Genomic DNA, 24,674 nt, shown 5'->3' with positions numbered 1-24,674 from the left:
CGCAGATAGTAAGCAAGTGGGAAAAGACCCCAATTAATGTTCTATTAAAAGGAGAATGGTTTAAATAAGTTACAGCAGATCTATACTGAAACACTATTCAGTCTTTAAAATGAGATTTATAGAGTTTTGGACAATTTGGGATGATAGATACACAGAGCAAAATGTTAGGTGGAAAATTAGAATGTAAAATTAGCATATGTATATGTAGCATCGAAGCACAACTGGATGAAAGTTATACTTGACTGAAGATGGAGATGAAATGCATCAGCATATGGAGAGTAGCTGTCTTAGTGCCATGAAATCAAAGAAACTTCATGATCTTTCTACTTTGTCTTCATTGCCTAGAGCGTCTCTGTAAGTAATACCATTAGAAATAACCTTGAAATAAAAACCAGTCATGGTATTTGCAGGATTTAAGGAGTCTTTTGTACAACTTTATAAAAGATAGGTTAATGCTTCAAACCTCACTGAGTTGATACCTAAGCCCAATCTGTATTTTTCAACAAGCTTTGGAAAAAATACGTTCCCTTATTTTTTAAATGTTTTTATTATTTTTGAGAGAGAGAGAGCCCAAACAGGGGAGGGGCAGAGAAAGAGGGAGACACAGAATCCAAAGTAGGCTCCAGGCTCTGAGCTGTCAGCACACAGCCTGACGCAGGGCTCGAACTCATGAACCTGAGCTGAAGTCAGACACTTAGCCGACTGAGCCACCCAGGCGCCCCATATATTCCCTTATTTTGTGATAATATCAATAACTGGCTACCTCTTCTCATTATCACACACCACTCCGTTGTTTCTGGTGTTGTGTCAGGCACTGGCCACAGTTAAGGCCAGAAACTGCCTGGCTCTTCAGTGCATAACTATTCAGTGGCCAAACTTGGGTGTCAAAAAATTAAAAAAAAAAAAAAAAAGTAGACAGACCACAGGCAAAGTAAATAAAAGACTATTTACAGACACATCCTTGAGGGCCCCTGAGAAGTCTAAGCTGCTGATCAGGAGAATGGCTGCTCAAAGCAAAGCCGTCACTGACTGCCAGGGGAAGCCTATTAGAAGAAAATCAAACAAAACGTTTGATAAAAATAGAAGAGAGCCCAGGAGAGGTGAATGCCATCCATACAGAGCCCTTTACAGTTTCACCGTGCTTGTCTAGGTGATATTTCCATGATGTGTGCTGTACGATTCACAAATGCATCATTCACATTTTACAGATGACGGAGGGCCTGTGAGAGGTGAAGGGGGTGGTACAGAGGCCATGCTGTGACCCAGGCCCTCACGGGGTCTCACCCCACCACCCCTACTCTCTAACTGCCCTTCCTGCTCTTGTGGAGAGGCCCAGACCACGTGCCCGGTCAGTTGAGAAAAGGCAAGAGGGCATGTCAACGCTGCAGACCATGCAGCATGTTGCCGGGACGTGAAATGTGCATCTCAGGACACAGCTGTTTTAATCGGTAACTTCTGCAATTGCTCGAGTGGGGCGGGGTGGTGGAATGGAGATGGCGGGTAGTCTAGAGGAGGCAGGAAAATTAGAAACCAGCCACGGGAGGAAACCCGGTACACAACACGCAGGTAGTTTATAGAGAGAGAATCCGAACTGGCCTCTTGAAAATCATTAGTGTCAACGGGGTACTGTGGGATGATAAAGCTGAAGAAAATAATTGTTTGACTCTGCTCCTTACATGTTAACATCAGTCAAGTAGAAGACAGAAGGTCTGGGGGGTATGAACGGGCTCAAGAAGGATGTTAGGAAAACCCTAACATTCAAAATACAGGCTGAACCATGATGAGCATAGAAGCCATGAAAAATAAAGGTAAATGGACAAGATGTTTCAGACGTAACTAACAAAACGGAGATAAATAAGTAACTCCAAGTAGAAAGCATCCATTGCAGAATCCTGAGGGAACTCAAGAAGCTGGAACAGTTGGAAAAAATCAGTAACCTGTGGTGACCTCTGCCTCTTTTACTGACTGAGTTTTCCCACAAGAGTTCATGGAAGGGATGCTGTACTTTAAAAAGACCGTTTCCCTGGAGATGTCAACCTAAAATGCTGCCCCAAACAAAGAAGCCAAACAACCAAAATGCGGGGCCAGAGCGTTAGGGAGAAAAACAAAATACTTCCTCGGCTCTGCAGAGAGGCACATGGAGGCTGCTCTAGTTTTGTGCGATTACCACATGTGAGGAAAGATAATGGCGCTGAGAACTGGATGGAGGGTCGGCCATGTGAAGGTAGTTTTTAAAAGGGGATTAAGATTCTGTAATTGGGAAAGCCATAGGCAAACAGGCTATAATCAAAGTCTATAAAGTTATAAGAGGCATAAATTAAGTCAATGGGGCAGACAATTCATCACATCCAAAATACTTAAAATAAGGAGTGGCCCTTTGAAGGCTGGGGATTACTATACATAATGGGGACATTTTAAACCACATATGAGGATGTAAATTTATAGAAGTGGAAACCAAAAATATGGACCGATTCATAAAGCACTGTTTAATCACTAGGTAGTGGGCTTCTCTGGGGAACCAGCACATTTCAAGCTTACGATAAGGAGGTAATATTAGTTCACGTCCCCACCACTGTAAATTAGAAGGCAGGAGAGTTGGGATGTGAGTGGGTTCAAGGAAGTGAGGAAGCAAACACATCATCAATGAGGCACCTGCGTGTGAATGGGTCACTCTTTCCAAAGTGGTATGATCTTGCTATAGCTCAGAAATAAATACCATCCGTCGGCTGTGTCCAGCCTTGGAAAGGTGGGAGTGGGGAGGCAGGAGAGCAGAGGCAGAGGAGAAAAACCGGGGCACTGACAGCAGCCATGGCTGCACGCTTTTTGAGTTAGACTGACATCTAGTGGTGCATTGTAGAAAAAGCAGGAAAAAGACTAAGGCGGCATTTAGTCTGGAAATGGAATACGAGGTCAGGCCTGGTTGTGTTGTACTCTACAAGCATTCCTCTTGCACACCCCTTGGGGGAAAAAAGGGATTATTGTAAGCTGGAAGCTAAGAAGTCGCTACTATGGTTTGGTGATTAGGATCAGGAACAAGCTATTGTGCGTAGGCTACGGGGCGCCCCCAGGTGCACACCTGTTGCTGTTTGGAGGCAGTGTGTGTTGTGTGGTGGCAGCGGCCCAGGGCTGCCACTCCAGCCAGGGTGCATTCTGAGGCTTGCAGGGAGGAGAAGGCTTGGCTGAAGAGGAGGAGGAGGGGGCATATAACACCGCTGGATATTTCTGGGGGATGTTCCCTTGTTGTTACAATGATAAATCCATTCATTTAGACCAAGGGAACTGGCTGCACTGCTAGGTTGGGAGCTGGAAAGCCTTAAAATCATAAGGGGGACAGGAAGCATAAATCAACCCTTGATCATCATCAAAAGTGCATTGGGACAGAGGGTTATGGAGGACAAACTAATGCCAAACTAACTGAACCAAATCTAGCATTTCAAGTATGAATTAAATCACGTCAGTTCCACAGTCCCCACTCGGTGGCATTTACCCAGATTGGCTGTCACCTTCACTGAACTCTCAGTCTGTTCAAAGAGGCTTTATTCCATTATAGATATCATAGATACATCCACGTGCTCTGGATTATGAAGGGCATATGATGCCAACAACAGTGCCAGCTCTATGCACCGAAGAGATTGCTAGAAGCTAGTATCTTTTTTTTTTAATACCCTGAAGCAGTTTGAACATGCACAATAAAAAACTGGGACTAGTGGATGCAGAAAAAAAAAATGGAGACAACAGTTTTGAAACATGAGATTGAATAACGAGAAGTTTCTCATTCCAGGGCAAATTTGAAAATGCGTATTGATTCTGCTCCTACCTCCGTCTGCACCATAGACATCCGGTATGATCGCATTTCGGACACCAGCCCTAAGATGTCGACAAACTCGTGATCCCGAATGTGCTGCAAGAGCCTGTCCAGGGCAATGAATGTTCCTGTCCGTCCCACTCCAGCACTGCAAAAGAGTGTTCAGACAACATATTCCTCTGGCAATTTAAACCCCCCCCAAACTACAGGTGGCACCACTGAGAAAAGGGAAGAACTCCTGAGAGTATTTTCCTAACCGATTTTGAAGTGTGCAGTTGTGGTCCGGGGTGTCGTTCGATGGCACATTTCTGACTATCCCTGCCACCTCGCTTAAGGAGATGTGGGTCTGCACTGCCTCACACACACCCCCTCTCCCGCAGGGCCCTCTGCTTCCGGAGGAAAGTAATGATTCCACGTAGAGCCTGTTGGAGAGCTGATACACATAAACAGTTGCAGCGTTCTGCATAACCTCAGAGTTAGGCACACACACCCTGCTGGAAAGTCGGCTTGAGATGCCACACGCCAGCTCTAGCTCTGGGGCCATAGCAACTTGTGTGCCGTCAGGCCTAAGTTGAGCTCACCATCCCAGACCTTCCTTACAGCACACCGGCCATTCTGGTGGGTCCTGGGCCTGCTTCCGTCTCCCAGCGATCTTTTAGATAGTTGCCTCCAAATCACATTTGATATCTGGACTCAGTCTCTTCCAGTCCCCAAATCCCAGGGCTCAGAGAGCGGAACAAAGTGGAGCGAGTGACTGACACTGACCGCTGCCCACCGGCGGTCAGGAGAGCCCCCAGATCTACATGTTCAAGTCAGCTCTTCTCTCCCAATCACTGAGAGGCTGCGGATTGTGAATTATGGTAAAATGAGAAAAGAGAAAGTCTCTACTGGGAGAGAAATCCAACACTAGAAGCCTCGAGTTCAGAGATTGCTTTTCTACAAGACAACTCTTCCCTCCTAAGACTTACTGTCTAAGAGAAAACGTTCTGCCTCTGGGTGAGCACCCATAAGGTCACATCCAGAACTGTGGCTGCTTCCTGCTTGGAAAGGAACCACGAGTTTGACCACGTGGTTGAGCACCTTTATTTTCTGCTCATGGGAAGAATGGTGTTGAAGCCAGATAATGTTGTCTGGTGACACCTGTGAACACGTGAGGTGAACTCACGCAAGAATATCCTCCCTGATCCCAACTGGGTAGCTTACAAAGTGTTTTTCTTTCCGGACAGACACAGACACATACTGCTCTCTCTCTGTTCCCACCCCCCCCCCCACCCCCCCCCGCCACACACACACACTCCCCTAGCCATTCTGGTTCACAAAGACCAAGGTGTTAGACCCAGGATTATAGACTTATTTACTTAGGTTGACATGGCTACCAGTGCCTCCTCTAACATCCCCATTCCATTTCTATCCGTGGCATACAGTGGGAACATATTTATATCCCATGCTCTTTGGGGGTTGCATAAAAATTTTGCAATGAAATCATGTCAGCCTGATGGATTTTGATGGAGATTTGGTTCACTTGGTGAGAAAGAAAGCTTGAATTCAAAGATAATTGTTTCTCCTAAGGAATTAGTGTGGCCCTTGTTTTTGGATAATGTGCTAGATCATACAACCCCTTTCACTTGAGCTGTCTAGAAATTCAGAGACAATCTCTAAGAGCAATCATAGCAAATGTCTATCTGAATGAGCTGAGTACTTTCATTTCTCCTTTCCCTCATCTTGCTTTTATGTCTATTAATATCATTCTGGGCTGTGATCGGCTATTTTTAATCTGCCCTTGCAGTTGGCCATGTTACAAACCACTCGGGATCTCTCATAGGCTGGGGTAATTTCACACAGTACCTAAAGGCACGACCTCTAGAGACCGCGCACCTGGATTTGAGTCCTAACCTACCTCCACGTTCTGGCTGCACGAATTTGAGCGAGTCCCTTAACCTCCCCACTTCTTTCTTTCAGCTGAGAATGAGAATAAAAATATCTATCTCATAGGCTATAGGAGATAGGAAAAGCCAAGTTATAAGCAAATTGTGTACCTAGTAAGGTATCAGTGAGTTGTAAATGTTATAGATTCATAATTCATTTAATCGTTAATTCACTGTGCTCAGGGATGTATGGACTGGTGGGTGATTCCCTTTATAAAGCAAAGCCTGTGGTGCTGCGACAGAAAACGCGGCTGATGAGTTTACCTGCAGTGCACGATCATGGGGCCTTTGCTCTTGGTAGCTTGCTGTCGAACCACGTGTACAAACTGAAGGATACTTTCTGCAGCGTTTGCTGTGGGCACACCGTGATCAGGCCACGCCATGTAGTTGAAATGCATCACATCCTGCATCTCGTCAGCCTTTAGGAGAAAAAGCCAAAGCGAGCATTAATCTCTCGGTCCACTAGCCAGCTGGCCCGGGCCACCACTGCAGCTCACAAGTTAATGCCATTAAGAAGTGAAAGCCATGTTCCACTCCTGGTCAGCACGCTTCCCTTTCCAGCTCTGAGGATCGTGTCTGGCACAAAGCAGGCCCTGGGGAAAAAATACTAATTGTTTAAAACTTCAAATAGTAGGATAAATCGGCGAATCCAGGCCTGTGCGGAGATGAGAGCATAAGCAGATCAGGGTGTGTATTCTGGCTCGGCCATTTAGCAATGGCATCAGCTTTGGCCCCAAAATACCGTGGGAGGTGCTATTGGTGACCCTCCCCCATAGGGTCCCCTTTGCCAGGCTGACTGCCCCTTTTCCAGCTGCTGCTAACAGCATATGGCTCTGTCCTCCTCATGGTTGTCCCTCCACGAAGGGAAATGCCTTGCTGGAGTGTGCCTGAGAGGATGTGTTCTCCTACTGAGGGGGGTCCACAGCTACGGAGTGACCGATATTGGGGTATAAAATGCCGGCCCCCTTACGTCGGAGTGGCACATGTAACTGTAAGGTGCCGTTCATGTCCCAACACTCCCCATGGTATGCAGCTGAGGCTAAAATTCAGCTGAACCCACAGCTGTGCCTGGCTCCTTCCCTGCCCTGTCCTCTCCTGCCTCCCTTGCTCCCTTACAGTTTTACCCAAGATCATACTTGCCATAACTCACCAATAGGACAATCCCGGTCTTGGGCTCTGACCTAAGACAAACTGGCTGAACAGCAGGTTTCTCATACCTAAGATGCGTCTTTTTAGATGTTAGAGTACAATACGACCTATCGCAGGGGTTGTTGGGAAGATTAAGTGTGCTCATGTCTGTGAAGAATGGACTGGTCAGATATGAAGCATCACCACTACTCCATAGTTTCCACCACTCTCTTCCTTCCAGCTCAGGGCATTTATATGGTTGGCTTTGGGAATCCCAGTGAGTGGGTATGTTTTGTACATGTATCTTATTCATATTAACCCATACATCAAATATATTGTTGTCCCCTCTGAACTGAGTAATTATCAGGATAATTCAAGATTCACTCTTTTTAGTCTCTACTAATATGTAAGCATAAAGATTTATTCTGTTCTTGTTATCAACAGTCAGGAATATTCCAAACCCAGGCCCCAACAAAGATCTAATTCACTCCCCTTCCCTCAAACTTGGCAAGAGCCTAAAATCCCCTCAGTGAATGGAATACTGTATCATAATTTGGAAGAATTTGGCCTGGTTATGAGTTTGAAACTAAAGTTAGGTTCAGGCATTAAAGAGGGATGAATTCCAAAGAGTCAGTGGTCTTGGGTGGAGTAGAATTTGTATAAATATAAGTAAATGCATAAATAAAGCATATAAATAAACACATAATAAGATCTGTATAAACATAAGTAAATCAGCACCCAATTAGACCCACTGTCCCCAGACACTTAAGGCTAAACATCCCAAGCCACATGCAGTACCCCCCTCACCACCTTCAAGGGCTCTTTCTTAGACACATAGAGCATGAAGTCTGCAAAAATGTTGCCCCTCTCACTGCTGTTTTCAGGAAGTATGGCAATAAAGTAACCCAAGCATAATAAATTGTGCATAATGGCTCCATTACTCAACACCATGAGGACCGAAGGACACTCAATCAATCACTAGACAACTTCGGTTGCCCAGAAAAGCTCACAAAAAATGTTAGCTCTCTTCAAAGGCTGATTATAGGCTTAGTTCAAAGGTTTGTGCATTGTAGGCATGTATGTGTGTGTATATATATGTATATGCATATATATAATTGATCTGAAAATGTCTCCAGCTAAAATGAGCAAAGTGGTTCCAAAATAGGCAATGCTTATATTGTCGTTAGTCTCTCTACAGCTGTAAGACAGAGGTATTGGGGTGATCCCTGGTCAAGCTGGATAGCAAGGCACACATCAATGGGGACAAAGTTTTGCTGGTTTTAGTTTCCAGTTCTTAGTTCATGCCAAGTTTTTAAGCACTGGACAGTGAAAAACTGTGTGCCATGGTCATTTTCCTCCTTTCCTTGTTGAAGGAGAAAAACTTATCTTAGCCGTTCCAAAATCTCTCTTACCCCGATTTCCTCACTCATATACTTTTATCTGGTTGTACTCTGAAAGTTTCCACATGTCAATATAGAGGGAATAAAGAAGAGTGTAAACAAAAATGGAAACAAATAGAAAAACATATTCACTGGCAGGGCACAATGTTCTTTTAGATTCTGCATTTATGGCCAAAAGGGGGCACTCTAGGACCAAATGCTCGTGACTGTGTCTACCGTATAAACAATCTTACCAGAAAGCACTATGACTCAATATTTTATTCTTATGTTTCAAGCCCTTCACATGATTGTCATTGAAAGATAGGTCATAATTTAAGACCAAGGACAAGAAGGGGCCCCTGGGTGGCTCAGTCGGTTGTGTCCGACTTCAGCTCAGGTCATGATCTTGCTTTGCATGAGTTCGAGCCCCGCGTCAGGCTCTGTGCTGATAGCTCAGAGCCTGGAGCCTGCTTCGGATTCTGTCTCCCTCTCTCTCTGCCCCTCCCCTGCTCACACTCTGTCTCTCTCTGTTTCTCAAAATAATAATAATAATAACAATAAACGTTAAAAAAAATTAAAAAAAAAAAAAGACCAAGGACAAGAAGCATAGTATTGATCATACAGTGATCTCTGTGACTCTTCCCTGCCAAGGAAACAGGTATGGGAACAGGTGTTGTCTTGTGCTCTGCAGTTTCTTGTCTCCTGAATCCAAACCTAGGGAAATATTTGTTCTACATTTTTCCAGCAGTTTACACTGGCTTCCCAGCTAAAATAACCAAAAAAGAAAGCAGGATTCAAATGGCATTCAGACTGTCAAGTATTTTCTCTGATGGAAGGTCTTTCCAAGTGCTTTATTATATTTGAAATCCTTCATTCATTCACTGATTTATTGATTCCACAAAGATTTTTATAAGTGGCTAAGGTTGGGATTATAAAGCTTATTAAAACAGGGTACTTGCTTCCCAAGCTCACAGCACACTGGGCGAGGCGGACACGAAGGGAGAGAACTGCAGCCATCTCTGATGTCTTGCGACAGAGCAGTAGGTGGGACAGAGCAGAGGGGGAAAGGAATAAAGTTGTCTAGAGACTACAGAAAACGTAACAAAGGAGGTGACATTTGAGCTGAAACTCTGGGTGGAATGTGTTTAGGGAGGAGATGGCCATTTCAAAGAAAAGGAACAGCATGAAGCAGTCTGCTAGGGATTTGCCCAAATTCTCGTTGTGACAAAAGTCATTGTTAACTTCCAGTGGTTAAGAAGTGATTTAACTTGCAAATATAGTAAGTGGCTAGTTCACGAGTACTTATGCTGCACTGACAGGGACAATATTTGTTTCTATTGTGCATATTAAGGGTCACCAAACATTTTCTGTGGAGGGCAGAGAGTAAATATTTTAGTTTTAAGGGTCATTTGTCTCTGTTCCAACGATTCAAGCTTGATGCAGCACAAAAATAACTCATGGGCAATATGTAAGCAAACGTGTGGCCATGTTTCAATGAAATGTTATTTGTGGACACTGACGTTTGAATTTCATATAATTTCCATATTTGGTGGGAAATATTATTTTTCTTTTTTTTTCACGCATTTAAAAATTTAAAACTCATTCTTGGCTCATAGGTTTTACAAAACAAGCAGTGGTCAATTTGTCCATAGCCCAGTCTTGAACCCCTGACGTATACGGTTAGGAAGTGTTGTTTCTAGGCAGAGAACATTGTGATGAGGACTTTCCTATTGAATGGTGTCCTCAACAGAGAGCATGTTTAAGTGAGTACTAGAAAAATTCCCTCCTATTTTCTGGGACTACTGTGTGTGAAGAAGGGTGATTGGTTGACAGGGGCACCCAGCCTGGCACCCAAACATTGGGCATGAACTCGAAGCCTAATCTTCAGAGAAGTAGCAGACCCAGGACAAATAGACTTTCCTTTTTCTTTTTTAAATTTTATTTGAGGGAGACAGAGAGAGAGAGTGGGAGCAGGGGAGAGGGTCAGAGGGAGAGAGAGAGAATCCCAAGCAGGCTCCTTGCTGTCAGTGCAGAGTCAGACATGGGGCTCGATCCAACAACCCTGGGATCAATACCTAAGCAGAAATCAAGAGTTGGACACTCAACCGACTGAGCCACCCAGGTGCCTCTAGACTTTTCTAACATGCTAATATTCAGAAATCAATAGCATTTGAAAAGAGATATGGAACCATGATTAAAAAGAAATAGCTTTGAAATAATAAAAAGCCAAACCATAACAAAAAATAAGGAAAAAAGCCAAAGAAAACCAAACCCAAACTACTATATCATGGTTTAGGTGTTTAGTTTAAAATTTAAGTGTGCCTTATATATCCTAAGTATACCCATCCACAATTAGTTTAAGTAATGAGAACTTCTCAATTGTAACTGGTGAGCAGTGGTGCCCTGTGTCTCCTATTGCCCTGGGCTGATCTGAGATGGAAAGGTGCAGACTTTTTATTCCATCTCCTCGGGGTTTCCAGGCCAACCATTTCATCCACACAGCACTGCTGATGAAACTGGAAATAAATACACTAAACGTGGGATTTATCTCTTGAAGAAAGCAGTGCTGCAAAGCTGGAAGAGCTCATAGTCTTACATGACGGGGGGTTGGTCTCTGACACGTCGGTGTCCCTCAGCGTGGGGACAGCCACCTGACTTACATAGTTGATCCGGAAGTGTCTACAGGCCCAGTCTTCCCGTTCTTCCTCTGACATCATCTCCACGGTGATGTCCCCATAAGCTATGGGTTCTTCCGTGAACGGCCAGTAATGGTCACATTTCACCTGAGGTGACAATAGCACACAATCTTTTATTTATTCATTTATTTATTTATTTATTTATTTTTGTAACATTTATTTATTTTTAAGAGGGAGAGAGACAGAGCTTGAGCAGGGGAGGAGCAGAGAGAGAGGGAGACACAGAATCTGAAGCAGGTTCAAGGCTCTGAGCTGTCAGCGCACAGCCCGACGCGGGGCTCGAACAGTCTTCGCAACCTTGAGATCATCACCTGAGCTGACTGTTGGATGCTTCACCGACTGAGCCACCCTGGCACCCCGCACACAACCTTTTAAAACAAAGAGGCTAGGAAAGAAATAGTCTGTGCTCACTTAGAGAAAACAAAATTACAGTAAAACCTTGGACTGCAGGTAACTTGTTCTGTGAGTGTTCTGCAGGAGGAACAAACACTTCCAATAAATTTTAACTTGATAAATGAGCAATGTCTTGCAATATGAGTAGTATGTGATGCTGGATGTCACATGATCACAACTAAGCCAATGGTTCTTTCTCTCTCTCTCTCTCTCTCGCTCGAGATTGTGGGCATGGTCTCCCATGCTCAGATGCTCAGTCTCAGGCCGCGGTGTTTGGCAGAAATCAGTGATTTTTCAGAATGTTGGAAGGTGCCCACAATTGGCACTGGTGTATTTTTTGTCACTTCAAAGCACTTATGGACAGTCCTTTGCTTTTCTATACAAGAGTAAGCTTAGGAATGCTTTGGTTCATTCTGGGTCAGGCTGCCTGCAGATATAGACCCTTTCCTCTGCTGCCTTACTGCCAGTTATATTAAATACAGTATGTGACAAGAGTTTATTCATACTGTACTGTGGTCAACATCTGTTAGTGATAGTGAAAGCCGTCCTACACAATAACCCTCCCTTCTCTGGTCTCCCTCACACCAGCCACGAAGGTTTTGAAAGGTAAGTTCAGGTTCATTTGTTATTTTTCTTTATAGTTTGTATTTTCCTTGTTAGTTTGGATTATATGATAGTATTGTAATCATTTTATATGAATCTTTTTGAGTTCTGGAATAAAGCATCTGAGTTTCCATTACTTCTTATGGGAAAAGTCGCATGATACACAAGTGCTTTGGATTACAAGCATGTTTCTGGAACGAATTATGCTCACAAACCAAGGTTTTACTGTACTTGCCTCTGAAGAACTGTATAGTATTATTGTGCGCATTATAAAAGAAGCAAGTGGAAGTTTCTGGTACATAGTAAGCACTCCAGCCATAGCCCTGGCTGGTACAGATTTTGCTGCCAGTGGGAACAGCCCCATTAGACACTTACCCTTCTTTTCTCATTACACTGAGTGAGCATGACAATAATCTGGGACTTCTGTTGTAGGACCATCTTCCAAAAGTCATTTCTGGTTTCAGGCAGTGGTCCCTGTGTGGCAATATACTCTTGGGGTGAGTTGTATCCCTGAAAGATGAAGTGACAAAGCGGTCACCCAAGAAGCTACTGTCAACACCAAATGCTGTTCCACACAAATGAAGAAAAACTGAAAATGTACTGGGGATAAGCCTAGCAAAGGATCACACACCTAGGTAATGGTTCCTCCCTTTCCCATCAAAGAGGTAATCAGAGTAACTGACCCATGTAGGTCTGCGTGATTATAAGTATTGTTCTCTGAAGTGTATACATGCAATCGCACTTGTACCTTTTTGTGAAAACAGTCACTAGTTTTAAAATAGGGGCTCAGGCGGAGCCCTTTGAGTTGCGTTGCCAAAACCAAGGCTTATTTATTTATTTCGAAAGAGAAAGAGAGAGAGAGAGAGAGAGAGAGAGAGGAAGAGAGAGAGATGGGGCAGAGACAGAGGGAGAGAGAATCCCAAGCATGCTCCCCACTGTCAGGGCAGAGCCCGACGCAAGACTTGAACTCATGAACCTTGAGATCATGACCTGAGCCAAAATCAAGAGTCTGACACTTAATCGACAGAGTCACTCAGGCACCCCAAAGCTGAAGTTTAAACACAAAAAAAGATGATGTTTAATATAATTACTTACTTTCACTTTCACTCTTTACAAAGAAACGTGAACATTACTAATCTATGGGCTTTTCCCCCTATTTGTTATTCTGAAGTGGGATACTGGGAATTAATAGGATAATTCTTCAGAGTTGGGTAGCCAGGTGGAGAATGGTTCTCTTTTTAACCGTTTGACATATATGTATAGCTCTAATAGTCCTCCTGTGTCTGAGCTAGAATTTGGACGCCTGGTTTTAAACATTTTTTATTGTCTTTTACTTACAGGAATATAGTTGGCATTGATATAGTCTGCGCCTTCCTCTTCATTCATGGAGACTAATCTCACTCGGCTAAAGTCATCTGTAAAGAATAAGAAGAAACAATGTCAAAACTCTGAGTGGAAAGAAGGATTGCCTTAACTTTCTCTAACCAATAGCAAGTCGGAGCAGTCCACGTTTACTTTAGCCTGATACTTCAGCCACACCTCAATCTTAGTTTCTTGTTTAAATAAATATAGAAACACCTCGCAGTCACCATTTCCTTCCCGTCAGCTTCCCTGTCCTTGTCTCCAGGCCTCAGGGGGATTGTGTAGGATATTTATAGGAACTAAGGTATCTGGTAGGTTGTATGGAAGGCTGTAGAATGTAGCCTAAATCCATGATTTCCATGTCCCCTAACACATCCAGAGAATCCACTGCCTTTGGGAAACCCAGAGAAGATGGGGTTGCATGGACTTTGTGCAAACAGACTTCAGATGAGAAAAGTAAATTCTGAAATGTGTATAGATGTAAAAGTGTAAATGATGACACTAGTCAATTTTATCAAGAAGCCTGATCAAGGAAGGGTTGTCCTTCTAGAGCTTTTTCACCTCTCTTCTTTCCCAATCTCCATTTTCTCCCAGCATCCCCCACCTCTACCCAGTATGGCAGAAAGTTAAATCTATATTGGAATGTATTTTAATTGTCCTATAAGTACTTTATATTACTCTTCTCTTGAATGTTGGCTTTATTACAAAACGCTAAGCAACAGCAGAACCTGCCAGAAGAGGAGGTATTTTAATACACCGCACTCTTGCTGTTGTCAGGGAGTTGACTGAAAGTAGTTTATGAGAGCTCAGATTATCTTACCCCGAGTTTGGCTAAGACTTTTAATCTCCAAATAGAGATAAAAAAGAGCCAAATGGTCAGTCTTTCCTTCTCAGACACAATTCATTTGAAAGCAAAGAAATTAAATCTTCCGACACAGGACAGAATTGAGTAACACGGAAGCACGATTGGGATCAATGCAGTGGCAGAGATGGCCTTGAGGATCCAGACCACAGCTGGGGTTAGCCAGAGATTGGGGAAACTAATCCATCTGCAGTAACAGTCCGTCAGCCTTTGAGAGACGACACTAGGACAGGCTTTAGTGATAAGCTTACATGGTAGGATGTTTGTGTAGCGATTTTTACATCGGTTCAGTGGAAGGTCTGCAGCAAAATGTGGAATGTCCAGTCCAATCAATTTTAACTCCTGTAAATGACAGAGAATAGAGTTGAGTTTCCGTACTTGATGTGGACTGGGTTACTGTTCACATTGGCTTATTGTTCACATTGGATTATTCCTCACTCCCTGCCTGTAATAGAAGCATCACCCCCCTTCTTCCACATGATGTTCCAGTAGCTCCCTTTCGGGGCCGAGCGTGCTTCTCCATTCCACTGTTCTCCACTTGCGTTGGCCCATGAACTTGGGAAGAAATCATTCCAATCAGAAGCCGTAAGTGTGCTTGCTCAGTTTGGTTTGCCCTCCTGTGCTGCAGCCATCTGCTGTGATAACACCCAGGGAGGCTGCTAGCCCCAGAATGAGGAGACACTTGTAGCAGACCTAATTCTGACCCATGGCCTGAAGCCGGCCTGCCCACTGTCCTACAGACCCTTGAATGAGGAAAATAAATTCATGTTGTTGTGGATCAGGGTGCCCGGCTGGCTCAGTTGGTTAAGCATCTGACGCTTGGTTTCGACTCAGGTCATGATCTCACAGTTTGTGAGTGAGAGCCCAGCATTAGGCTCCATGCTGATGGTGTGGAGCCTGCTTGGAATATTCTCTCTTCCTTTCTCTCTACCCCTTCCCTGTTTGCTCTCTACCTTTCTCTCTCAAGAAAAATAAATATTTAAAAAAATGTTGTTGTGGATCACTGAGATTTTGAGATTTACACTATATAATGCTTATATAGCATTACTGGAGGAACAGCTGACTAACATAATACATAAATACTCTCGGGGCACCTGGGTGGCTCAGTTGGTTAAGTGTCTGACTCTTGATCTTGGCTCAGGACATGATTTCACATGTGATTATAAATTAGAGTCCCATGTTGGGTTTTACACTGATGGCACGGAGCCTGCTTGGGATTCTGTCTCTTCTTCTCTCTGCCCCTCCCCTGCTTGTGCTCTTTCTGTCTCAAAACAAATAAATAAAACTTAAAAAAAACCACTCAATTCCAATGGATAGTTTAGTGATCATGTGGAGAAGGTAGGCATTATGAGTATCATTCAAGGTGTGGAAAATTTGAAAACAGAGACATTTCAGATTTTTGGAAGTATGTATTAACTGAAATTTATATGATATATGTAAATATTCCTATTCAATGAGGTATTTCTCCTGCAGGCAACAGGTCTTCAAGAAGTAGTAAAAGAAAGAGTGAGGAACGAGTAGGGAATATTCTCCGTGTTACAAGATATAAGATCTACAGGCACTAAATATCTGGTAATAAATTCAACAGTAAGGATGAATCAGTAATGGGTAGGCAAACCCGTCAGTGAAAATAGGAACATCCAGGTACCTGTCTGTGTGTATCAGTACTCTTATAAATCCAATTTATCAGAATGTGCATTAGTAGGGCAATTTTTATGTAAACAGACAACCATCATAATTCAAAAAGATTACGTTACAGGATGCAGGAGAGGGGGGCGGCTTCTAAGCTTTCATCTCTTATAGGAAACAAGCAATTACAGTCAGGTCACCTGGATTTTCCAGGAGGCATCATTCACTCTGGTCTGTGTGAATGGCGCTCCATATAATTGAACAGTGCACAACCAGTGCAGCAGGTCTGGTTATACCTGAACAAATTTCAAGGAACTATTAGTCAACAGCATATAGAACCATCTGTGAATGGAATCATCTGTATGGTATGCACCTTTCTTTTTTTTTATTTTTTATTTTTTTTTTAATTTTTTTTTAATTTTATTTATTTTTGAGACAGAGAGAGACAGAGCATGAACAGGGGAGGGGCAGAGAGAGAGGGAGACACAGAATCCGAAGCAGGCTCCAGGCTCTGAGCTGCCAGCACAGAGCCCGACGCGGGGCTCGAACTCACGGGCTGTGAGATCATGACCTGAGCTGAAGTCGGTCGCTTAACCGACTGAGCCACCCAGGCGCCCCGGTATGCACCTTTCTATAATACTATTCAGTGAGGCTGTAGAGAAACCACCTGCTGTAAGTTTTTTTACTCGTATAATATGTTAATGTTGCACACACATTTAACTCTTCATAATTCCTCCCAATTTTTACTTCAATGAATCATAAGCTGGAGGAATACATATCTGGGGGAAGAATTTTGGAGACTCTTGGAAAGACTTCAGTAGGGAGTTGGAGACACTGGTGATGTTTTGAGAGGCTGACCAGGCGTATCTCTTTCATGGCCTTTCTGTCTGGATTTAAGTGCTTTTTGCAAAGCATATGCTTTAAGGAAATAAAGTTCTTGGGTCTTTTGCTGCTTCCCCATAAAAGGACCTTGACAGCTGAATGTGCTTACTGGCCCTGGGATGCAAACCTGTGGTCAGCACGAATGGATTGACGTGAATCGCTCATATTTCTCTCCTCCTTTAATTCTGCAACACTTTTGGCTTATTTTTAAAATTTTTTTAGAGAGAGAGAGCATGCATGTGCAAGTGAGGGAGTGGGAGAGATGGAGGGAGAGGGAGAATCCCAAGCAGGCTCTGCGCTCAGTGCTATGTGAAGCTGGACGCAGATCTCAATCTCACAAACCATAAGATCATGACCTGAGCTAAAATCAAGAGTTGGATGCTCAACCAGTTGAGCCACCCAGGCGTCCCAACACTTTTGGCTTTTTTAAGATCACAAAATCTCAAGTTCCTTGGCCCACGTTGAAGCCAACCTTAAAGACAAGCCACGCTGACTTTGATCCTCCATTCACAAAATGGGTTTTTTCCACTCAGGCAAAATACATGCTTGGTAAATGCCTTTAAACAGAAGCTTGTCACTGTCACTTTGTAAGTGGTTTTCCATTTTAAAGGGTTTTCAAAGACTGACTGTAATGTTCTTGTAGGAAAATCATTTATTTTTAGCAACTTTAAACTAAATCAAGTATTTTTAGGTTAGTTCCTCTTGGCAGTAATAAGCTTATTTAGATGATGCATCCATTGCCTAAAATATTTTGGAAATCTACCTCCTTTAGAGAGTGTCTTTATAGTTTGCCAAAACATATGGCGTATTTTGTGGTACCACTCATAAATGGTAGGGTCTTAGAAAAGTAGTTCAGTTCTTGTTAACATCAGTTTAGTATTCTGTAAGATAAGGCTAACAATAAATAACTCCATCCCTCAGTCACGTATAGTGACTATCCGCTGGAATGATAAACTCAACAAATATTAATACGGTACTACTGGGCACCACCTACTGGGTGGCTCAGTCGGTTGGGCGTCTTTCGCTCAGGTCATGATCTCACTGTTTGTGAGTTCAAGCCCCATGTCAGGCTCTGAGCTGACAGTGCAGGGCCTGCTTGGGATCCTGTCTCTGTCCTTTCCCCCACTCATGTGCTCTCTCTCTCTCAAATATAAATAAACATTAAAAAAAAATACAGCCCTGGGGCGCCTGGGTGGCTCAGTCGGTTAAGCGTCCGACTTCAGCTCAGGTCAGGATCTCGTGGTCCGTGGGTTCGAGCCCCGCGTCGGGCTCTGGGCTGATGGCTCAGAGCCTGGAGCCTGCTTCCGATTCTGTGTCTCCCTCTCTCTCTGTCCCTCCCCCGTTCATGCTCTGTCTCTCTCTGTCTCAAAAATAAATAAACGTTAAAAAAAAATTTTTTTTTAATTAAAAAAAAAATACAGCCCTATTGATAATGATTATGAAATGCTGGTGTTATGATGCTTTGTTTTGCTTTGCCTGTATGCATAGTTTCTCCCTCCTTTGCCATTTGTACTACCAGACCGACAACTTTCCCCACAAATCCCCTGCTTTGAGGACAGACTGACGAGCCACAGGAAGAGGCCTCAGATACAAAAGAAAAGTGTGGAAACAGATTGGAGCTGAGAGCTGTAGCACATATGGAAGCTGACTGAATGATAGAACTTTAATTGTGTGTTGTCTCCCTGCTGTAAATGCCCTTAGTTGATAAGAGAGGTTTAATTGTCTGAACACTGTAAATGTAAATTGCCAGAGCTGAACCGTAGCAAAGCAGGAACAGGAGCGTATACACAAAATGCTTCACCATCTTTTGTAATTTAGCCTGTCACTAAGTGGAAAATCAAATACTCAGTTTCCGGTTCAGTGGCTTTGTAGTTATTTTCTTTCCAACCATATGGAAACTCCAGAGGCTTAAATCTTCATAAAGGCAAAGTATGAGGTGATGGCCCGAAACCAACATAAATCATTTTTGAATTTTCATTTGCCAGTTTTGTTTCTGTCACAACTTATCATTGTGTTTTTTTTCCCCTGGGCCATGTAGTCATTTGCACATTGGGCTCAGTGGTGGCTCCCCAAAAGATGTGTCCACATTTTAACCCCTAGAACTTGTGGTTGTGGCTTATGAAAAAAGAGGCTTTGCGGATGTAGTTATGGATCATAAGATGAGATTATTCTGCATTATCTGGGTGAGCCCTGTATCTAACAACACGTGTCCTTGGAGGAGAGAAGAGAAGGCCACATAACGATGGAGACCTAGATTGGAGTCATGCAGGCTGCAAGCCCAGGAGTGTCTTGAGCCACCAGTAGCTGAAAGAGGCAAAGAAGGGTTCTCCCCTAGAGCCTTCAAAGGAAACACGACCCTGATAGCACTTTGATTTTGGACCTCTGGCCTCTAGCATTGTGAGAGAATATTTCTCTGTAGTTTTAAGTCGCCAAGATTGTGGTAATTTGCTATGGCAGGCCCTAAAGAATGAATGCAATCCCCAAAACCCAATGGCAGTCTCTGTCGTGTGGGCTGTGTTTGAAGCGTGCAGGTCTTGGAAAGCAAAGCCCGAACACATGCACTGTATTAGTCTGTTCAGGCCGCCATAGCAAAATATCATAGGCGGGGTGGTTTAAACCACAGAAATGCATTTCCCACGGTCCAAGAGCCAGGTGCTGACAAGGCAGATTTCATTCTGAGGCTTCTCTTGACTCGCACATGAACACCATCTCACTGTGTGCTCACGTGGCCTTTCTTGTCTAACCCTACTTACCGTCCCAAGACCCCACCTCTTCCACATATCAATTCTGGGAGAACATATCCAGTCCATCCCATGCACATTAATCTTCAGAGAAGACCACAACTTGTATTCTGGCTCTAGAGTCTGTAACAATGTCAGCAGGTGGTAAGCACTTGGGACAGGGTAGACATCAGAATCGGGTGAGTGAGGTTACTAGACTACAGAAGAAGTGAGGAGCAACAGCGGGACGAGTGGTGTTGACAGAAGCAGTGCCATCCGTAGCAAGTAAAAGGCTCAGTGGAATGGGGCAAAGTCTGGCTGGTTTCCAGATGAACACAAAAGGGCACGGGATTTAGAACAAAGTATTTAGTGAGGCTCTGCGTTCATCTGAGGGCCACCATAACAAAGTGCCACAAACTGGGTGGCTTAGTGCAACGGAAATTAATTGTCTTATGGCTCTGGAGGCTATATGCCCCAAATCAGGGTGTCAGCAGGGACCTCTGGCCCCTGTCACTTGTAGAGGAATATAAGAGTATCCCTCCTTGCCTCTTCCTAGCTTCTGATGGTTTGTTGGCAATCTCACTTGCCGCTGTATGACTCCAAGCTCTGCCTTTGTCACCACATGGCATTCTCTCTGTTTGTCTGTGTCTTAACACAGCTGAATTTTCACAGGGACACCAGTCAGACTAAGAGCCCACGCTAGGCTAGTCTGACCTCATCTTAACTAATTACACCTGCAATGACCCTCTTTTCAAACAAGGTCACATTCTGAAGTGCTGATGGCTAGGGCTTCAACATATCTTTTGGGGGGACACAATTAAACCCATAACAGGTATTCTAAAGGAAGAATAGGGTGCATTAGTAATGGGCATCTCTGGGAGGTGAAGGAAGACCGGATGAGGACGCCAACCTCAGGAAAGTGTAGCAGTAGCCTGCAGGGCCCTGGCGCTAGGAGGGGATTTAGGGGCAACATTCCAGTCAGTGGTACCGGCACTGGGAAACAGAGACCAAACCTAGAAGATTAGGAAGAGGAGAGAACTCAGGTCTGAGAACCAAGCAAGACCTCTGGTGTAAGAACTGTTGGAGAGGGTTCAAGGCGACTTATTTCAACAACGACTATGGGCAGGTCTCCAGTGCACTGGATGGAGCACAGGAAAAAACAGCTGCAAACAGAAGCTATCAGAAATCAAAGATCATCTCTCATGAACTATGTGGCCAGGAGTGTAGCTAATCTTGACCTTTGCAACCACATTTCTGAACAAAAACGGTAAGGGCTTTCGCTAGCATCCTGCTCAAACCAATACAAAACACAGAAATTAATGGCAGAATGAGCAATATATGGTATGTCTCGTGGACGCTCACATTTCAAGCTCTAAAGTCTGGCTCTTCAAAACCTTTCCATATGAGACATATGAAAGGAGGACTTGAATTTAATCCTGGAGCCCAAACCTCCTTAAGTAAAGATGTACAGTTTCATCAGAAGGATAATCGGGGCGCCCGGGTGGCGCAGTCGGTTAAGCATCCGACTTCAGCCAGGTCACGATCTCGCGGTCTGTGAGTTCGAGCCCCGCGTCGGGCTCTGGGCTGATGGCTCAGAGCCTGGAGCCTGTTTCCGATTCTGTGTCTCCCTCTCTCTCTGCCCCTCCCCCGTTCATGCTCTGTCTCTCTCTGTCCCAAAAATAAAAAAACGATGAAAAAAAAAAAAAAAAGAAGCATAATCAATGTTTCCAGGAGATCCAAAATCAGATGCAGAGTGAAAAAAGAATGTATTTAGTGAGTGCAAATTAGCAAGTCGTATAGCTTCATGTATTACTTATAGCCGTATTGGTAATATATGTAAATCCAGACATTAGTTTCAATTTGCATAATGCTTATAGGTGATGTGATTTCTCAATATGTGTGTGATCTTTCAATGTCAGAATCAAAATGAATATAAAGTATTAAGCATTCATAAAAATAGGACAAATAACTGTTCAGCTACTGAATTTAGTTAGACCAACGATTCAACCGTCTTGATACCCTCTTGGGTTCCTATTAGAGTAGGAAACCTTTTTTTTCCCTTAAGCTTTGATTGATTATCAATTTCAGGAAAATCTGAGGGCCACCCTGTGAAAGGTCTGACCTACATCCTGAAATCAGGTATGGAAGCATGAGTCTTAGGAAATAGCTGAGGCTATCCTGGCATAGAACCTGAGGATGTGGAGCCGGGTGGAGTTGGAGGCTGGCAGTGCCCGGGAGGCTGGAGAATGAAAAAGGAAGTGAGTCAGGCCAGTGGGTCACTGCCTGGGCAAATGTCAGCTCAGAAAATATAGCTGAGCCTGTGATTTAAAGCAGACTTCTGGAGGGGCACCTGGATGGCTCAGTCGGTTGAGCATCCAACTCTTAGTTTCTGCTCGGAGCAGAGATACAACGTGAGGGCATGGCACCAAATACATTACCTATTTGACCAACAATGTTCTAAGATATATGAAAAAAAAAAAGCTTCATAATAAATGAAGATACTAAATACTCCTTCAAATCATGGTCTAGTGGTTAATTTCATGTGTCTACCTGACCAGAGTATATAGTGCTTTGTCAAACAGCAGTCTAGATGTTGCAGGAAGGTATTTTTTTTTAATGTGATTAACATTTGAATCAGTGGGATTTGAGAAAGCAAATGACTCTCCATAATGTGGGTGGGCCTCATCCATCAGTTGAAAACTCTCAGAGAAAAGACTGAGATCCCCTGAGAAGGAGGGAATTCTGCTTCCAGACTGCTTTGGGACTTGCGCACCAACATCAATTCTTCGTGGGGTCCACAGCCTGCCCTGCAGTTTTCAGTCTTGCCAGCTCCCACAACTGTGTGAGCCAGTTCCTTAAAATAAGTCCATCTCTTTATATATATATTTCGTCTATTATATTATCATATATAGGATATAGGATATACATATTACAATAATTACATAAAATTAAATATATAATAATTACATAATGTAATAAACTTATGAAAGAATTATATTGATTTTTATATTGTATTAGCAGTTTTGTGTGTGTGTGTGTGTGTGTAAGTTTTACACCCAATGTCGGGCTTGAATTTATGACCCCAAGATCAAGAGTCACAAGTTCTGACAGAGCCAGTCAGGTGCCCTTGCATTAGTGTTTATACATGTATATGTTTCTTATTGGTCTGTTTCTCTGGAGAACACTAATACCCATGAGTTAGAACGTGTGGATATTCCCTTGTCCTACATTTACTATTTCTCAAAGGAATACTATTGACCTGGGACAGTACTTTATTGTGCAAGACAGTCTCACTCAGAGCAGAATATTTATCATCCCTGTCTGCTTTTCCATTGAATACTACTGGTAGCTTCCTTCTAAGTCATTATGAGAGCCAAAAATACTCCCACACCTTCCCAAACTCTCCCTAGGGGTAATCCCTGGTACTGGCCCAGTTGAAAACCACTGACTTAGTTCAGCCTACTCATTTTATGGATGAAAAAGTTGAGGTGATGAGTAATTGTGGCTTTTTTTCAACATTAGTTAATGCCAAAATGTTAGTGAGAATTAAGACTTTTGGATTCCCACTTTAGTACATTCCTACCTCCTTTATAAGTCCTATGAAACAAGCCTGGATGTGTTCATTTACATATCGAAGATATCAAAGCTCTCAGCATGTTATAAATTAAACATGATCACATAAAATTTATTACTCCACTTTTCACAATTTTGAAGCACCTGAAGCTAGGATCTAATCACTTCTTGTGTGGTTCTCCCAGTGTCCTTTCTTTGTTTGGGATTAATGGTCTCCTTTGGTTTAGCCAAGTGGTTCCAGTAAGAGTTGTCCTGTTCTTACATGATTCCGCCCTCTCTGGCTGTGGTTAGTTTGAGTGGACGTCACAACCCAGGTCAGCCAGTCAGAATTGGTTGTGAATTTTCAAACCCTGAATAAGAAGGAGAGTCAACAGTTCCCTTTGGAAATTGTGGAAACCAGCATTGACGCTCAGGGGTTGGTTTGTAGTGAAAGAAAGGGAGGCCAAACAGAGAGAGAAGCAGAAATGAGGAAAAAAATGAGGGTAGGGGGTGTCCCTGCAGGGGTGTGTTCTTTGGTTCCAACATACCTGAGACTGAGCTGCTTCCCTTTCCTCCCCTACTGGAGCTCCGATTGTGATTCCTTTGATTACATGAGATAGCTCAGCCTCTTTTGAACAAATCCCCTCTTTCTTTGGTCTAGACTAGCTTGAATGGTGTGTCATTCACAACTAAAATCATCTTTCCTTTTTACCAGGAAACGGTAAAATTTGAATTGTCTTTATAGTGATGCAACCCAGCAGGACAATAATAGTCACACTGGGCTTTGATGGCACAAACCAGGAGGTACTGCTAAGCCTCTCAGCAAAGGCAGTGTCACCAAGGTAATATAATCCTGTAGGAATTAAGAGCTGGAGATTTCAATGAGGTTGAAAGTGTGCATGCATCCATCATAATTGCCATCATCATTATCAGAATTATCTAGACATTTATTTTTTCCTGAATTTTGGCTTATGCATTCTTATAGAAAGTCTCCTTTTTTCCTGAAATGCCCTCCTTGCCATAGATCTCCAGTTCACACAGAATTTCTGTTCTTTGAGATACAGCATTGGTGTAGCATCTAACAGCCTCTTGTGCCCTTGCATGCAGTGGGTAACTGAGCTGGGCTCTGGGCAGAATTTTTTTATTTATTTATTTAAAAAAATTTTTTTTTTAATGTTTATTTATTTTTGGGACAGAGAGAGACAGAGCATGAACGGGGGAGGGGCAGAGAGAGAGGGAGACACAGAATCGGAAACAGGCTCCAGGCTCTGAGCCATCAGCCCAGAGCCTGACGCGGGGCTCGAACTCCCGGACCGCGAGATCGTGACCTGGCTGAAGTCGGACGCTTAACCGACTGCGCCACCCAGGCGCCCCTGGGCAGAATTTTTAGTGACACAGGGTGGTCGTTAGGGGGCTTTGTTTTTGATAATGTGTACGGTTCTTTTCCTTCTCAAATCCCCTCTTAGTATATCCACACCAGGACTCCTGCTGCTTCTCACAGACCTATGACATCCTAGACTGATGAGGGGAGAGAAGAACTGAATATGAATAATGAGAAGAAAGCAGCTCCATTCGATGACCTGGTGTTTTCCATGAAAGAGAACCTAAGACGTTTCAAATAACACTTCCGAAAAGTCACTTTATCTTTTTCTTTCCCCTAGTCTCCTTGAATCACAGACCACCTGAGCCTTGCTGTAGGATCCTGAAGGATGAGGCCATCCAGACCATTAGGAGCTAT

General features: G+C 43.5%; 1 protein-coding gene across 2 annotated transcripts in view; it reads right to left on the bottom strand.

The window, feature by feature from the left end:
* The window catches only part of PTPRO (protein tyrosine phosphatase receptor type O), a 243,670-nt gene that overhangs the window by 3,268 nt on the left and 215,728 nt on the right, over positions 1-24,674 (bottom strand). For both annotated transcript variants that reach the window (XM_045464471.1, XM_045464473.1), the window contains 6 exons: positions 14,405-14,495; positions 13,268-13,344; positions 12,305-12,439; positions 10,898-11,020; positions 5,995-6,149; positions 3,818-3,953 (listed from right to left, as the gene is read on the bottom strand). In XM_045464471.1, coding sequence (XP_045320427.1) covers positions 3,818-3,953; positions 5,995-6,149; positions 10,898-11,020; positions 12,305-12,439; positions 13,268-13,344; positions 14,405-14,495 — 717 coding nt within the window. The remainder of the gene's footprint in view (positions 1-3,817; positions 3,954-5,994; positions 6,150-10,897; positions 11,021-12,304; positions 12,440-13,267; positions 13,345-14,404; positions 14,496-24,674) is intronic.

The sequence above is a fragment of the Leopardus geoffroyi genome, chromosome B4 (genome assembly GCF_018350155.1).
Source record: "Leopardus geoffroyi isolate Oge1 chromosome B4, O.geoffroyi_Oge1_pat1.0, whole genome shotgun sequence".
Classification (NCBI taxonomy): domain Eukaryota; kingdom Metazoa; phylum Chordata; class Mammalia; order Carnivora; family Felidae; genus Leopardus; species Leopardus geoffroyi.
This window is presented reverse-complemented; position numbering and strand designations above follow the sequence as displayed.